At 38.7% G+C, this 17,068-nt stretch overlaps 1 protein-coding gene across 12 annotated transcripts in view; it reads right to left on the reverse strand.

The window, feature by feature from the left end:
• LMO7 (LIM domain 7) overlaps positions 1-17,068 on the reverse strand; it is a 202,129-nt gene that overhangs the window by 109,293 nt on the left and 75,768 nt on the right. For all 12 annotated transcript variants that reach the window (XM_067713919.1, XM_067713924.1, XM_067713920.1 and 9 more), the window contains one exon: positions 12,280-12,349. In XM_067713919.1, the coding sequence (XP_067570020.1) occupies positions 12,280-12,349 (70 nt within the window). The remainder of the gene's footprint in view (positions 1-12,279; positions 12,350-17,068) is intronic.

Below are 17,068 nucleotides of genomic sequence, written 5' to 3' on the forward strand. Positions count from 1 at the left end.
CACTTATCAGGACCCTTGTGATTATATTGGGCCCCCCTGGCTAATCCAGGCTCCTCTCCTCCAACCCGAATTCCACCTGCAACCTAAGCCCCCCTTGCCTTGCAACATATCCACAGGTTCAATGGGCTAGAGTGTAAACATCTTTGGGAGATGTTCTGCCTACAGCTACCAAGCCTCCTTAAAAACAGGTTCCTGGGGCCTCCCTGGTGGCGCAGTGGTTGAGAGTCCGCCTGCCGATGCAGGGGACACAGGTTCGTGCCCCGGTCCGGGAAGATCCCACATGCCGCGGAGCGGCTGGGCCCATGAGCCATGGCCGCTGAGCCTGCGCATCGGGAGCCTGTGCTCCGCAACGGGAGAGGCCGCAACAGTGAGAGGCCTGCGTACCGCAAAAAAAAAAAAAAAAAAAAAAAAAGACAGGTTCCTGTGTGCTATTGCCTTCTCAGAGTGAAGCATCTGTAACTCAAGACAGGACTCCAAGTGTGGTTAATTATCACAAAAAACCATCACTGTAAAGGTAATTAATAATGGTCATCTTGTAAAATGAGGATAATGGGGTGATTGTGAGGATGGAATGAGGAAATAGATATGTGACTGGCACAGTTTCTAGCATATAGTAAGTAATCAGTAAATGGAGAGAATTTACCCAACTTCTCTTGTTGCAGACCACAGGTACTTTGTATTGTGGCGTCTATATTATACCATCAGCTGAGCTCACATACAGTGGTGTAGTCACCTCCTATGAATTGACATCACAGTTCATAGGAAGAAGACCTGTTAGTTTTAACAGACCAGGAAGCTAGTCAAATTTAGAATAAAAATAAGGTGGATATAAAGAATCTGAATTGAATGTCATGTGATGCTATTAGTGAGGTATCACAGAAAAAGGCATAAAATGCATGATTCCATTTGTAGCCAATATAAAATCACAGAATTCATGTGATTGATTTTTTTTCAGTAGAATACAGTAGAAATATATTCCTGATGAATATCCTTTTGGAGACTGAGGCCCATTCGGATCGTTTTTAGTTTCAGTTTTTGATATCCAGTACATGAGCTATGCGTGATTGCTCCAACATCTATAAACTAGACTAAGTAAATTTCCCATGTTTTCATCCCACCTTTTTTTTTTTTTTTTTAAATAAAATTAGGGCAAGTACAAGCCCTAAGGCAAACTGCCAGAAACCTCTCTCCAAGTTTACATGGATTTACATTCAGGTCCTTAAAACTGAGCATTTTTTCTCAATTATTTAAGATTTCGCCTACAGACATTATTCTGGTCCGCTTTTCCATCTCAACTACCAAGGCTACAACAACAGACACATTACAGGAATTAAGACAGATGCCTAAAAGGCCAAGGATGGTCATATGAATAAATCAAATACAAATGAATAAAACGGGCATAATGTCAAAGAGATGGCAAAAGAGAACAAAGAAACCAGAGGCTCCCATCCTGTCTATGGGACACCCCATATAATGGTTGCCTTGGGGGAATACAGGCCTGCTGTTACCAGATTCATTGCAAAGCTAGAGATGAAGATTTTATCTAAAATATGACGGTATGCAAATGTTGATTTAAATTTTGAAGACAAGCAAAACCTGTGTGAGTCAAGCAAAATCCATTGTGGGCCATTTCATGACCTCTAGTAGGTCTCCTGGACTCTCCATGGGACCAGCCCAGTGATCTGTTGCTTTAGAGCATTTGTGGTGGACAAGGCTGGCTTCTAGTGATTATTTTCCTTCTTGTTAAATAATCACAAACCATCCCTTTAATCATCTTTTCCATGATGTTGTTAGGGAATAACATCTAAAATCAACATTGACCACTTTTTTGGACATTTGCAAATCTGCCACCTTATGCAAATCGCCTCATCCTCCACAGGGTCTCTTGACTCTCCCCTCCCCTCCACCAACCCTCTGCTCCATATGTATTATGTCAATAAACTACTAATACAAAAACCCTGGCTTCTCTATCAACCCATAAGTAAATCCTACACACTTTTTCCATCAAAACATTTGGAAACTCTGACAGCTTCTCACCATTCCCAATATTGCCACCACATTCTCTTGCCTGAACTACTGTATTAGTCAAAAAGAGAACCAACAGGATACATATATAAAAGAGATTTATAAAAAGGAATTGACTCATACAATTATGGAGGCTACGTCCACAGTTATGGAGGCTAAGTCCCACAATCTGCCCATCTATAAGCTGGACACCCAGGAGAGCTGATGGCATAGTTCCAGTTCGTGGGCAGAGCCTGAGAACCAGGAGAGTCAGTGGGATGGTATAACTACAAGTTCAAAAGCTAGCAGCCTTGAAATTCAGGAAGAGCCAATGTTTCAGTTCTGGTCTGTCTGAAGGCAGGAAAAGACCAATGTCCTAGCTCATGCACTGAGGCAGGAGTAGCTTCCTCTTACTCACAGGAGGGTTGAACTTTTTGTTCTAGGCAGGCCTTCAACTTATTAGATGAGGCCCACTCTCAGTAGAAAGGGCAATCTGCTTTACTCAGTCTACCAATTCAAATGTTAATCTCATCCAAAACACCCTCACAGACACACCTAGGATAATATAATAATGTCTGACCAAATATCTGGACACCCCATAGCACAGTCAGGTTGACACATAAAATGAATCATCACAATTACTGAAGCTGTTCCTTAACTGACTTTTCTGCTTCTCAGTTTCCTTCAGTCCACTCTTCAAATACCAATCTATGATCTCTTTTTAAGTTTTATTGAGACATTAATTCACATACTATACAATTCATCCAAAGGACACAAATCAATGGGTTTCAGTGTATTCACAAATACGTGCATCCTTTATCACAGACAACCAATAATTTCTAACAACAAATTAAATTACTCTCAAAAGTCCCCAACGGCTTCTCATCCCCAGTGGCTTAGGGTAAAATGCAGTCTACTCACCAAAGCCCACAAAGCCCTATACAACCTTGCTGGCCTACCTCTTTGCCTCACTCAGTTCCAGACGCAGAGTCCTCCTTAATGGTCCGGTTTGGTCCTGCCTTGACCCCACCCCTCTTTTCCTTCTCTATGGAAAACTCCCACCCATCCTCATATCTTCCCACTCCCTCCTTTCATTCACGTCCCTGATCAAACGCCAGCCCCTGAAATAAGACGCTCCTGAGCCCCTTCTCCGTAATACTTCTCATGCATGCACTCAATCATTCTCTACCCATTCACTTTATTTTTTCAGTATAATTAAGGTAATTGGCAAGGTATTATAGATTCTTCACAGTAATCATTGGCACCTGACAGGTTATTATCGACTTACTGCCTATGTTCCATTAGGGAGCAATGTTCTCTGCCTTACTTGTGGTTGTGTCCCAAGTTCTTAGAACAGTACCTGGCACAGAGTAGGTGTTCAGTACTTTTAGGAAAGGAGGGATAGTCGTGGGCCTAAACCCCATCAAGCAACCAATGCCCTGACACCAGTCTTACACCTGGGTTCTATTTCATATTAACGTCATCTGCTCTTCCATTTCCAATTTCTACATTAAAAAGATGCTTAAAGAGAGATTGTTCAAAGTGTCTTTGTATCTGAATAAAACTGTCATGTATGACATAATCTTACTCTGAATCAATTTTTTTTTTTTTTTTTTTTTTTGTGGTACGCGGGCCTCTCACTGTTGTGGCCTCTCCCGCCGCGGAGCACAGGCTCCGGACGCGCAGGCCCAGCGGCCATGGCCCACGGGCCCAGCCGCTCTGAGGCATGTGGGATCTTCCCAGACCGGGGCACAAACCCGTGTCCCCTGCATCCGCAGGTGGACTCTCAACCACTGCGCCACCAGGGAAGCCCTCATTAATGTTTTGAAAAAAGTTGCCCTCAAGGCTGAAAGTTGGCACATAAATGTTCATCTTAGATTTAAAAACGAGTAAGTTTTGAAACCATAGGGAAGTGTTCCTAAACTTGTGCCAATGCCATGACTAAGAGATTATGGCTAGAAATAAAACCGGAGTTTCCTGATTTACAGTGCTGCATCATTATAAGGGCATTGTAACCAATTTCAATGTTGACACTAAGTTTCTACTCTTGGTGATACTTAATTTCAGTTGAGAGTTGGAGAAAAATAGGGTGACAAGAAAACTTGAGGAGATCTCCTAAAAATACTTTATATAAATAACTCAGTCATCATTGACTTATTTATATGCCATTTACATGGAGGTATTAAGGCATTTGGATATTTAATATCTAATATTTGTTACCTTGAAGACATCCAATGCACATCAGTCTGTTTCCTCAGACTTGATTACTGGATAATCCCAAACCATTTCAAAGTACAGATGGTGATCCACAGAAATTCCAATAAAAGATACATTAGAAAAAAGTTATTTACATTAAAATACAACCATGGAAAATGTCATTTCAAATGCACAAAGTGATCTTTTTTTATAGTACTGGCTAACTTTTATGCTATGATTTCTTACACCAGTGCAATAGTACACTAAAAATGGTAACATTATAGTACTCTTCTATGTCTTTATTAAGAAGTAAGAAAAAGTACTCCGTATTTGTGTTATTGGTGTTTTGTTTTCAAAGAAAATAATGAGATTGGCATGCTAGTAAAATAAGAATAGTTTAAATGTTAGTGTTACACAGCTTGTAACAGTGGTTCACCTTCCCTTTGTAATAAAAACATTTCTTTAATAGAGTTTTAATCATGAGACCAAGATGGAGCAGTTTTAATCAAGTGTATTGATATAGTTTAACCTTCACTGTCTCATTAGGAAATGAAAGAAAAGAAAAAAATCTTTTAACTCAAAACTCCAAGGTCTGACCCAACATATATGAAATTATTCCAATACAGTAAGAGGTGAGAAATGGTAATTTATAGAAACATTTAGCCTTTGTTATTTATCAACTGTGAGGAAATAAAGAACATGAAAACTAAGAGTTGAGGCAAGAGTAGGGTTATGGGAGGGGACCTCCATGTTGACCCCCATCCATCTAAAGATGGGGGGCAGGGCAGTCAGAATCAGCTCAGTACGAAAATCCTGCTCTTATTGGCTAAATAATCGAATTGGCAAGGATGAGTGAACCAAAAAGAATTTGCTTGGTGGAAGCCTCTCCCAAATTTACTAGGTGGAAGATCTCCTTCAACAAATCTACGAAGTCAGCAATAAAATTCAAGACCAGAAAATAGGGCTTCCCTGGTGGCGCAGTGGTTGAGAGTCCACCTGCTGATGCAGGGGACACGGGTTCGTGCCCCGGTCTGGGAAGATCCCACATGCCGCGGAGCGGCTGGGCCCGTGAGCCATGGCCGCTGAGCCTGCGCGTCCGGAGCCTGTGCTCCGCAACGGGAGAGGCCGCAACAGTGAGAGGCCCGCGTACCGCAAAAAAAAAAAAAAAAAAAAAAAAAAAAAAAAAAAAGACCAGAAAATAGACACTACTGATCTTACCATTAAATGGTTATTTTAAACTAGCTGTACACCATTTTCCCCTCTCTTCTCATGCCGCAGCTTGTTATCAGTGTTTTGCATATATTAACATCCAAATATTTTCACAAATGCATCTTGCTTATTACCAACTAGAGAGATATTCCCTCTGAGACACACATTGGGTTTGACCTAGTACAGAGCAACTCTCAATCACCACTCTTTCAAGCAAGGCATATATTCATACTGGCTGCTCATCCAAGCCACATTCTAATATTCCTTGAGTACTTTCTCTTCAACCATACAAAATTCATTCCTGCCTCTTACCCAGAAAAGTACCACCCTTGAATGAAACTAGTAATTATATTTGTACTTCTTACATTATTTCAACTTGGAAGAGAAAGGAAACAGAAGAAAGTTTTTTTCTCCTGAAAACAGTCTGTCTTGAGGTCTCACATTTTGATTTTACTTGTAGAAAGAACTCGCAAACTCAGCATTTCATAAACCTCCCCTCTCCCAACCCCTGGGCTTATTTTACTAAGAAAAAATTTTTAATGGGATAAATATAGTCATTGCTTAAGAGTAGTTTTCAGAAAAGTACATGACAAAACCTGTATCAGAATATTTAAATTTTATAGCTGATTCCTCAGGTGAATTTTCTACTACAGCGGAAGGGAACAACTAGATGTTTCAACAGTGACCTTGGCATAGACTAGGTTGCACTACTTTGCTGACACCCAAGTGTAGAGGTGAGTGAAGATGAATGAATCAGAAGTAATTTTACACAGGTACAAGAACACTGACCACTAATAACCTTCTGAAAAATGGCAGACCCATAGACTTGCTTTATTTCTTAAAATAACCATTATGAAGGCAGGAGAAAATGACACATCTAACAGCTTAAGCTAGCTGGCATCTTTGCCCATGTCCTACATTCTACAGCATTCCTGAATGAGAAGACAACTTTCCCAGCCTCTGTAGTCAACCTTACACATTCCACTCTTAAAGGAATCTGAAAGAATAACACTTTAGAGCAAAGATGTTCAAATTGAGCCCATATTTTTCATGCAAGTCCGGATATACCAAGGATTTTTCTACTAAGCCCACTGACAGACACAAACATTCAAACAAACAAATGATTCAAACTAAATTTTCTAGGATACCATTGCTTTTCAAAGGGAAATCGCAATTGAAATGCCAAGCATGAGAACAATGAAATCTGTAGTCAGTCAGCAAACTAGCCCATATAAAAGGGTAGCGTTTACTTTCTTGATTCTTTAGCTCAGTGGTTCTCAACCAGGGATGATTTTATGCCATAGGGGTTATTGGCAATGTCAGGAGACATTTTTAGTTGTCACAAGGCGGGGATGGAGGGCACACTGCTACTTGCATCTATTGAGTAGAGGCCAGGGATGCTCCTCAACGTTCTACAATGCACAGGACAGACTCCCGCAACAAAGAATTATCCAGTCCAAAATGTCAATAGTGCCAAGGTTGAGAAACCTTGCTTTAGAAAATACAAATAGACCATTAGGGGTCCAAGATGACTATAAGTCTTACGGTTAATAACTTCCTTGATGTTTTCTACACATATTGTATCTCATGCACATTAATGCAGATGGTAAATAATATTCTGGTTCAACGGCTCTTTTTACCATCAGAATATCTTGCCTGTTTCTCAGGGGTTTGTTTTGAGGTTGAGTTTTTTAATTCTCAAAGTTTTGGTTTTGAGTTTCAGTGATTTGAACATACCCACATTTAACACCAGCTAATTTTTGGAAGACTCAAACTCTTGCGTTAGAATTTTTAAGCATGGCTTTATAAAGAACAAAAAGAATTTAAAGGATAGGGGAAAATGTATTTCTTTACAAAACTCAATCAAGCAAGGAAAGCTGTATCTCTAGAAGACCTATGAGAACATGATTACTGCCTTCCTAAAGAAAAAAGTAATCATATAATCATATGAATGTTTTAAGCAAAGCATTCAATATACTTCTGAATCATCTTAACATCTCCCTCTGTGTTGTCATTGCTCAGGGGATATTCCAAGTGTTTCACACAGGTCCATCTGCCATGGGTAAATCCACAGCCTTGGCTTCAAAGCTAAATACACATGGGAGTGGACATGAAACAGATAAAAGTCATAACTGAAGAAGAGAGTAAAAAAGAGAGGAATGCAAGAGGGGGCTTGGAGCATTACACTCACATAGCTTAACAAACCCTTACACAGAAATTGTGTAATTACTGCTGTATTTGACCTAACTTGGTATCTACCCCAAACAAACTTCATTCATGAAACAACTTCAACTCACACACCAGAACTGAACAAACTAAAGGAAATGAATACTCCTGACCACAGCCCAGTCAGCCAAGACCACTCTCTCCCTTAAGGAACTCACCTACTAGCTGGCCACTGACCCACGAGATCTGTAGCCTGGAAAGAAAAAGGTAATCTCAGACTCACAGATCTCGAAATCAAACTTATGGTTAGCAAAGGGGAAACCTGGGGGGAAGGGATAAATTAGGAGGTTGGGATTATCATATATACCCTACTATATATAAAATAGATAACTAATAGGGACCTACTGTATAGCACAGGGAACTCTACTCAATATTCTGTAACAACCTATATGGGAAAAGAATCTGAAAAGGAGTGGATGTATGTGTACGTATAACTGATGCACTTTGCTGTACAGCTGAAACTAACACAACATTACACAACACTGTAAATCAACTATACTCCAATTTAACAAAAAAAAAAAAGAAAAGGTAATCTGATCCATTCAGATTCCTCTCTTGGGAAACGCAACTAAGGGATGCCATTTCCTGTTAGAAATGGGACAGAAAAAAGTAGTCATGTTGAACCCAGCTGCCATGTTTATGCCTGAGCACTAGATTAACGAGAGTCCTCTGGAAAATCCTTACAATAAAACACTCTTCACCTCACGTAGCTTGAAAGCATCTTTGCTCTTTGTTACCATTAACTACATGTAAAACTGGTGGATCTGACTAAAGTCTTTGAATGTACCAGTGTGAATTCCTGGTTTCAATATTGTACCAGAGTTATACGAGATGTTACAATGCGGGAAACTGGGGTGAAAGGCACAGAGGAACTCCGTGTACTGCTTTTTTTGCAACTTCCTCTGAATCTACATTTCAAAATAAAAAGTTTTTTAAAAGGCAAGTATTAACTGAAACATTTACCTATCTGTATTAGTTTCCGAGGGCTGCCATGACAAAGTACCACAAACCAAGTGGCTTAAAGCAACAGAGATGTATTGTCTCACAGTTCTGGAGACAAGAAGTCCAACATCAAGGTATGCACGAAGCCATGCTCCCATGAAACCTGTAGAAGAATCCTTCCTTGCCTCTTCCAGTTTCTGGTGGTTTGCTGGCAATCTCTGCTCCTCCTTGGCCTGAGGATGCATCGCGCCAATTCTCAGTTGTCACATGGCTTTCTTCCTGTGTGTACCTGCCTTCATAAGGCCATCTTCTTATAAGGATGCCAATCATATTAGATTAGGGTGCCTACCCTACTCCATTATGGCCTCTGTTCCCATACTCCATGTGACAACCCTCTTCCCAAATAAGATCACATTCTGAGGTACTGCAGTTTAGGACTTCGGTATATAGGCATACCTCAGAGATATTGTGGGTTGGGTTCCAGACCACCACCATAAAGCAAGTCACATGAATTTTTTTTGTCTCCCAGTGCATATAAAAGTTATGTTTATACTAACTGTAGTCTATCAAGTGTGCAGTAGCATTATGTCTAATGAAGCAACACACATACCTTAGTTAACAAATACTGTATTGCTAAAACATACTAACCATCATCTGAGCCTTCAGAGTCATAGAAGTGACATCAGAGAACACTGGTCATGGATCACCACAACGAATATAATAATAATGAAAAAGTTTGAAATACTGCAAGAATTACCCAAATATGACCCAGAGACATGGGGTGAAAAAATGCTGTTAGAAAAATGGCACTGATAAAACTTGTTCGATGCAGGGTTGCCACAAACCTTCAATTTATAAAAAATGCAATATCTGCAAAGTGCACTAAAGCGAAGCACAATAAATTGAGGTATGCCTGCATTGTATCATTTTTTTGAGGGGCAGGACACAATTCAACCTATAACACTGAGAATAACTCAAGCCATCTGAAAAACAGAGTACTTTCAATACAATTCATACTTTTAATTTTCACAGAAGTTATTTCGTAAAAGTTATTTTCATATAAAACATATTTATTCTATTAAATTGAATGTTTCTTCCTAGGAAGACTTCAAAAACAAAAGTTCTTTAACTTTATTCCTTAAATAACACCTCTGACTCCTATATTGCTAGAAGTAATTCATACATATATGTACATTGCAATACATGCATATATATGAAAGTTTTTTACCCAACCAAGTTTGAGACCAATGAAAATATCACGTCAGTTGCTTAGTCATGACAGAAATAGAACAGATGTAACTTGGTAAGAAGGAAGGAATTAATATTTGAGCCCAACTGCTCTGGAACTTTATATATAGACAGTTGACCCTTGAACAACAAAAGTTTGAACTGCACAGGTCCATTTATACGTAGATATTTTTTCAAGAAATATATTGGAAAATTTTTTGGACATTTGTGACAATTTGAAAAAACTCACAGATGAACCATGTAGCCTAGAAATATCGAAAAAATTAAGAAAAAGTTAGTATATATCGTGAATGCATAAAATATATGTAGATAACCTTTACACAGGCATAAGGTGAGTGATATTTAATATAAAATTATTTGTTAGTTTTCTTACTGTTTTATAACTTTGCTTTCAAGGAATTACATTACAGTACAATATGCCTCTCTCTCTCTCATGATTGGAGAAACTGCATATCAGACTATCATCACGGGTAAGTGGGTTTTTCAATGTAACAATGTTTCTAATACTGTATTATAAATATGACTGTAATACTGTACGCCACAAAAATCATATAATGGTTCATTTATTAGTGTATAGGCTTGGTAACCATGAAGCAATCATAGTGTTGTTTCTTTGTTATCAATGCATGAATCATTATACCTTTAAATAAATATGAATTTCTTTTTCACATTACCTTTTCAATTTTATGACTACTGTTAGTAATATGTATAACAGCTATAGTGTTTTGTATCATATGAGACAATATTGATGTTGGTATTGACAGACAGATGATTCATCTTGTAAACAGACAATGTAAACTTATGGTTTCAATAAATACAGTACAGTACTGTAAATGTATTTTCTCTTCCTTAGGATTTTCTTAACACATTCTTTTATCTAACTTACTTTATTATAACAATACAGTATATATTGATATAACATACAAAATATGGGTTAATCGACTATTTATGTTATCAATAAGGCTTCTGGTCAATAGTAAGCTATTAGCAGTTAAGTTTGGTGGGGGAGTCAGAAGTTACACACAGATTTTCAAGTGCGCAGGAGGTTGGTGCTCCTAACTCTCACTTTGCTCAAGGGTCCACTGCATTCTATATTTCAAAAGAAAATAGTAATTTTCTGATCTTTCAAAGAGAAAACTGTAAAAACTCTTCTTTCCTTCTCTCCTAGACAGGTATTTTCTAATAATAAACACTCTGCCACCAACTTATTCCTGTCAAAATTCTGATGACACCTTCATGCCAGCTGCAAACCCAGAAATTTTAGTACTGCTACCTTTAATCCGTCATGCCTCTAACACCTGCAAACACATGCATGGCCAAGCAGAAGGTTCCTGAATGTATTATAAGCAGCTTGACTATTCCAAAGATAAAATATTAACAATATTTTATTTACATTCCAGTTATTAGCTGTCTTAAACTTGAGTGTTTTGTAAAATTAATTTTTTACCTGACTCCCATCATCAGCCTTGATTCTTAGGGAAGGCTAACTATTTTTTTTTTTTTTTTTTGCGGTACACGGGCCTCTCACTGCTGTGGCCTCTCCCGTTGCGGAGCACAGGCTCCGGACGCACAGGCTCAGCGGCCATGGCTCACGAGCCTAGCCGCTCCACGGCATGTGGGATCTTCCCAGACCGGGGCATGAACCGTGTCCCCTGCATCGGCAGGCTGACTCTCAACCACTACGCCACCAGGGAAGCCCCGGGAATGCTAACATTTTGAAAATTATCCATCATTTGTAATTATAAATTATTTATTTCCAAAGATATGGTCCCACATTATTATTGATCTCTCTAGGGTCTTGATACAGCAGAGAATCTATATAATGATAGTATGGGGTGTTTTTCATACACAAAACTCCGGATTTAAAGCTAGAATGAATCTAGAGAGTCATCCATAGTCATCTTATGGAAAAGGTTACTGAGGCAAAGTAGAAGACAGAGACTTGCCCAACATCACACAGGATGTTGGTAGGAAACCAAAAGAGGTGACAGGTCTTAAGTATGTTGCAAATACACTCCAAAACCTGCATGCTGAGCAAGGGCAATGTATAAGCACGAAGCACCTGAAATGTAACAACTCATCAGCTTTGGCCAGTTTCCATAAACTGTGGTCAACTAGCAACCAATACACGGAGGACTGAGTTTCGGAAAGACCGTGATCCTAAACAAATGCAATTTGTGGAAGAAATGGGCCAAAAGGGGGGATATAGGCAGTTTGAGGGCACAAGAAGCAAAACAAACAAAAAATTAAATAAATAGAATAAAAGCCTCCAGGCAGAATGGAAACAGAAGGAGGAACTAAAGATATAAGGACAAGATCACAAGAAATACTTTTCTTGAGAAAAAAAGACCCCAAACCTAATATCTATGATAATTCCAGATAAGAGAACGTGTTTATGCCCATCTTTTTACATTTCAGAAACAAGTATAATTTTGAAGATAATTTATTACTTACCAAACCTGCTATTGGTGTGGACAGTCTATTTATCTTCTTAATGACACCAGGTTTAAGCTTATTAATCAAACTGAAAGTAAATAAAGAAACAACGTATGCAGTTACAAGAATGCCAATATTAGTTTAGTGTTCTTTTTAACATCCTCAAAAATCATACATGTCATTCATCCACCCCAATATTTTCTTCAGGTCCAAGAGCACAACAGAAAGCAAACAACTAAGAAAATAAGTCAAGAAACAGAGACCAGCAATGCCAACAACAGTGACACGGGCCTCTTAGAACATACAGACACACTTCTACATTCAAAGACATGTCCTTTAAAAATAGTTCCACATTTGTTAAAGTAAGGTAATATTTGATTCTGTTTCAACAGTTAGTTTAAGAATCTCTTTCATTGTAATATAGTTCTCTTCAACCTAAGAATACTTTTTTCTTAATCATTTTTACTGATTTTTTTTTCTCAAACTGATCCATGTTTTAAAAAGGTAGATTCAAACCATATTTTTTTCTTTGCCATATGTAAAGGGTGCAGTGGAACTCATCCAAATAACAACTATTTCCCATTGGTAACTCATTCAACTCTATGATTGCTTTGTTATCACTGCGGAATGACTGGGTAAAAATTTAAATGCACCAGAACTCCCCAAAATAGGCTAACAGTCACTTCAGAATCTAACACTGAACAAAAGTTTATGTTGTTATTACAGAATCTGCAAGGATATTTGTAAGTCTCTAGATTCTAAAACACTTTTAGAGCCCAGCTTTGACACCTGAAACTTAAGAGTACAATTTTTGGTTCTAAATCTAGATTATGGTGAATTCTATATTTTTGTTGCTGTGCACTGATAATAGTGCCAAGCCATGTAGAAATTTAATATTATAATAATGTTTTTCTAGTAAAGCTAGCCTCATTAATTAATCATTAATCACTGCCAGAAAACTATAATTTGAAACAATGATTTTCCTATTCAGTAATGCTTCCACAAAAAAACAATTCTTTATTCTGTAACAGAGTTCCAAAAGGAAAGCAAATATAGGAGAAAGAATCAAACATTCTTAATTTACTGGTCTCCCCTTCACAATGGGCAACAGAAAAAAAAAAAAATCTGACACTTGTGGAATGTCACTCCTTCAACATTCCAGAGATTTATATATACACTTGAGTGTGCTAAAAATAAAGAAGACAAAAGTCTCAACTTAATAAGCTTCAGAATGTTGTTAACAGGATTCAAAATTACCAAACAGTGGCTTATGAAGATTTAGTCTGGTGAACAAAAGCTGTTTTTCTGTTTTCATAGTTTCTTCACACAAAGATCTTTAGATAACATAGATGACAGAACCACCCCTCGACTTTAAGCATTTCCAAGAACTGTTACTCTTTGACTCCTAATTTCTTATTTGTGCACTGAAAATCACGTAGGAAGGAAGGCTTTCTCCCTCATGGTCACAATACTTTTCTTTAATCACTAGCTGAAGAGCTAGCAAAGAATTGAGCAGGTTTATAAGAAATGACATTTCCAATTTAATTGTTCTAGTTGTTCCCTATTAAGCAAGTATTTCTTGAATTCTATTACTGGTGGCTTCTTGCAACGCACAGTACAAATAACTGAAACATTACTTAACAGAAACATAATTCTAACATAGCGTCAACCAAGAAATTCATAGCAGTTGTTGACCACTAGTTTGACAGTGACTTTCCTACGGAACTTGAACCTTAAAATGTAATCTTTCTGTGATATTAAAAGTTAGACATAGGGGTTTCCCTGGTGGCGCAGTGGTTGAGAGTCCGCCTGCCGATGCAGGGGACACGGGTTCATGCCCCGGTCCGGGAGGATCCCACATGCCGCGGAGCGCCTGGGCCCATGAGCCTGCGCGTCCGGAGCCTGTGCTCCGCAGCGGGAGGGGCCCGCGTACCGCAAAAAAAAAAAAAAGTTAGACATCAATATGAGCTGGGGCATCTTATAAAATGTCAGGGAAATCTGACATCAGTTGTCCTTATTAAAAGAAGTGTGTCATAAATTCCGCCTCCACCCACTTGAGTCACCGGTAACTTTGGCCAGATCATTCAATTTATCTGTTTACTTCGCTTACCATTTTTGTATTACAGCGTTAGTAATAGAGAATTTTTTTTTTTTCTTTTTTTTTTTGCGGTACTTGGGCCTCTCACTGTTGTGGCCTCTCCCGCTGCGGAGCACAGCCTCCGGACGCGCAGGCTCAGTGGCCATGGCTCACAAGCCCAGCTGCTCCGCGGCATGTGGGATCTTCCCGGGCCAAGGCACGAACCCGTGTCCCCTGCATCGGCAGGCAGACTCTCAACCACTGCGCCACCAGGGAAGCCCGAGAATTTTTTTTTAATACAGTTTCTGGAATGGATAATAACACAGCCTACTCTCAATTAAGTCAGCCAAAGGAGGCAAGGGATAGAGGTAAAGCAAACAGCACAGATAAATGACATCTCCCAATAGTGAGTTAATGGACTCCTCCCTCATCAGAAAGTTTCAGAGCTATTACTTAGAAGCAACATACACCCAATGGATTGGCATCCATTCCTGAACCTCCTCGTATGTGTACAAACATGGAAATAACCACAAGGAACAACAACACTCTGGATAACATGCAAACTACCCTCTAAAAGAAGCAGTGTGACTAGAGGAAAATGCTGTTTTATTTTGTCAACTGTTAAAATGGTATCAGTTCTAAGCACTAGAATATGGAGAAAATGCTCATATAGTTTTGGCAAATAGTGAACATCCAATCTGATTATGAACCATGAGTAATTATTTTCAGATACAATTAAAGAAAGACTAGGATGTTTCTTCTGGGGAGAAAAACAGGTTTCATAAAATCTAAAATTCTGTGAAATTTAAGTCTATCTAAAGGAATAGGGCATAGTCTTATGTCAAATAAAATACAAGTGCCACACAAGAGAGATACTACTCTCTTTTACAAATGGAACTTCTTTGCATAGTAAGTATTCTTCAATTATACATGTGGAATTCCTAAAGGCAACACTGGCTTCAGGTCACTGGCTCTATTTAAGAACCATATAACATGCTAACTTTCCAGATACCTCTGTACACAAGGAACTAGAGGCAGTCAAGGGACCACTTTGTCTGCCTGCATCCCTTTGCCCCACCCCTCTAATCCTATATAGAATCATACCTCGACTCCCCCAAGCTTTCCCTCATGGCCATGTGCTTTGCTAGCATACCAGGGGTGTGCTCTTTTAGTAAGATGAAAACCAGAACAGGAAACACCTAGTCACTTGCTATCTCCCATGGTAGAGCACCCCCGCAAAAAGGACTACAACCCCTCTCCTTCATCTCTTTCCTCCAGTTTTATCTATTTCCTCTTCTTCTCCTCCCCAAAATGTATTGCCCCTCCCTCCAAGGGAGTTGAGTTACATAACAGATGCTAGGAAGTTGTCTCTGTTCAGAAATCTCATCACCAGTGAATGTGACCTGACTTTAAATATAAGTCAGAGGCAACACTCCAAGAAAACTGCACATAGAGCTCAATGTGGCGTCTGGCTCAGTTATAAAAGGCTTTAATGAGAACTAGAATGTGATGCTCTGTCTCTTGGTCTCCAGGAACTAGTTCCAAAGGCCAAATCTCATTTCCCCTTTATCAGAAAGCTCTTCAGCAGACGTAGAAAATCGAGAGACATCTTTTGACTTCCTATTTCCAAAGATTTTTTCCAAATGTACCACAAAGACTGACATCAAAGAGTATATCAATGCAATGAGAGTGAACTTTTTCACCTATAAGTATTTGGTTAGTCATTCACACATACATATTTTTAATATCTTTCTTTCGGCTGCATTTTCTAAACATATATCCCCACATTAGTCAAACTTTTCCTATCAGTAAGCTAAATATTTGTTTAAAAGATATACTAAAGATATTACACATTTCCTTACAAATTAAGGAGCAATGCCTTGTTTTATCTGTTACTCGACACAATCATTTGTCTAGGTTTCTTCGAGATGCAGACTCTGCTCAACAAACAGATGTCAAGTAAAGACAGAGCACTGCACTGGGACCAGCCACAGAGCAACCAGCCAGTGAAGGTGCTAAGTGCAAGGATGTTCTCTCATTCCAAACACATCTCCTAGCACTTATCGAAGGATCTGGCATATCAAATATTTTATAAACCCACTAACTTCTAACGCAGAAATTTTTCTGTGAATGATTCAAAATCTCTATCTTCTTTGTAGAAATAAATTTAGAAGAACTTTTTTAGTTTCACTCAAATGCTAGACATGATTTTGTGCTATTCCCCTTTGTCATCTTTTGTTACCAAACAAGTCAATCTTCAGTGTTCTCTCTTGATTGTCAAATGCTGATCAAGAGAGTAAGCTCTCTAGGGACCTCCCTGGTGGTCCAGTGGGTAATACTCCACGCTTCCAATGCAGGGGACCCAGGTTCGATGCCTGGTCAGGGAACTAGATCCCGCGTGCATGCCGCAACTAAGAAGCCCGCATGCCCAACAAAGATCCCAAGGGCCACAACAAAGACCCGGCGCAGCCTAAATAAATAAATAAATAATAAGTAAATAAATATTTTTTGAAAAAAGAGAGAGTAAGCTCTCTACCAGATATATTAATTTAGGGTGGTTATCATAAGTACATGTTTTACTAATATTTTTAATTAATTATCTACAGCTAAATTCGTAAGTTGTAATATTTTAAAAATAAAAACCATCTTGAGTAGTGACCACACATCCATGGATAAAGTAATAAGCATATGTAATTTAAAATTTTAAAGTTTAAAAACATTCAAGGGGCT

Source organism: Pseudorca crassidens, chromosome 18 (assembly GCF_039906515.1).
Source record: "Pseudorca crassidens isolate mPseCra1 chromosome 18, mPseCra1.hap1, whole genome shotgun sequence".
NCBI classification, from domain to species: Eukaryota; Metazoa; Chordata; class Mammalia; order Artiodactyla; family Delphinidae; genus Pseudorca; species Pseudorca crassidens.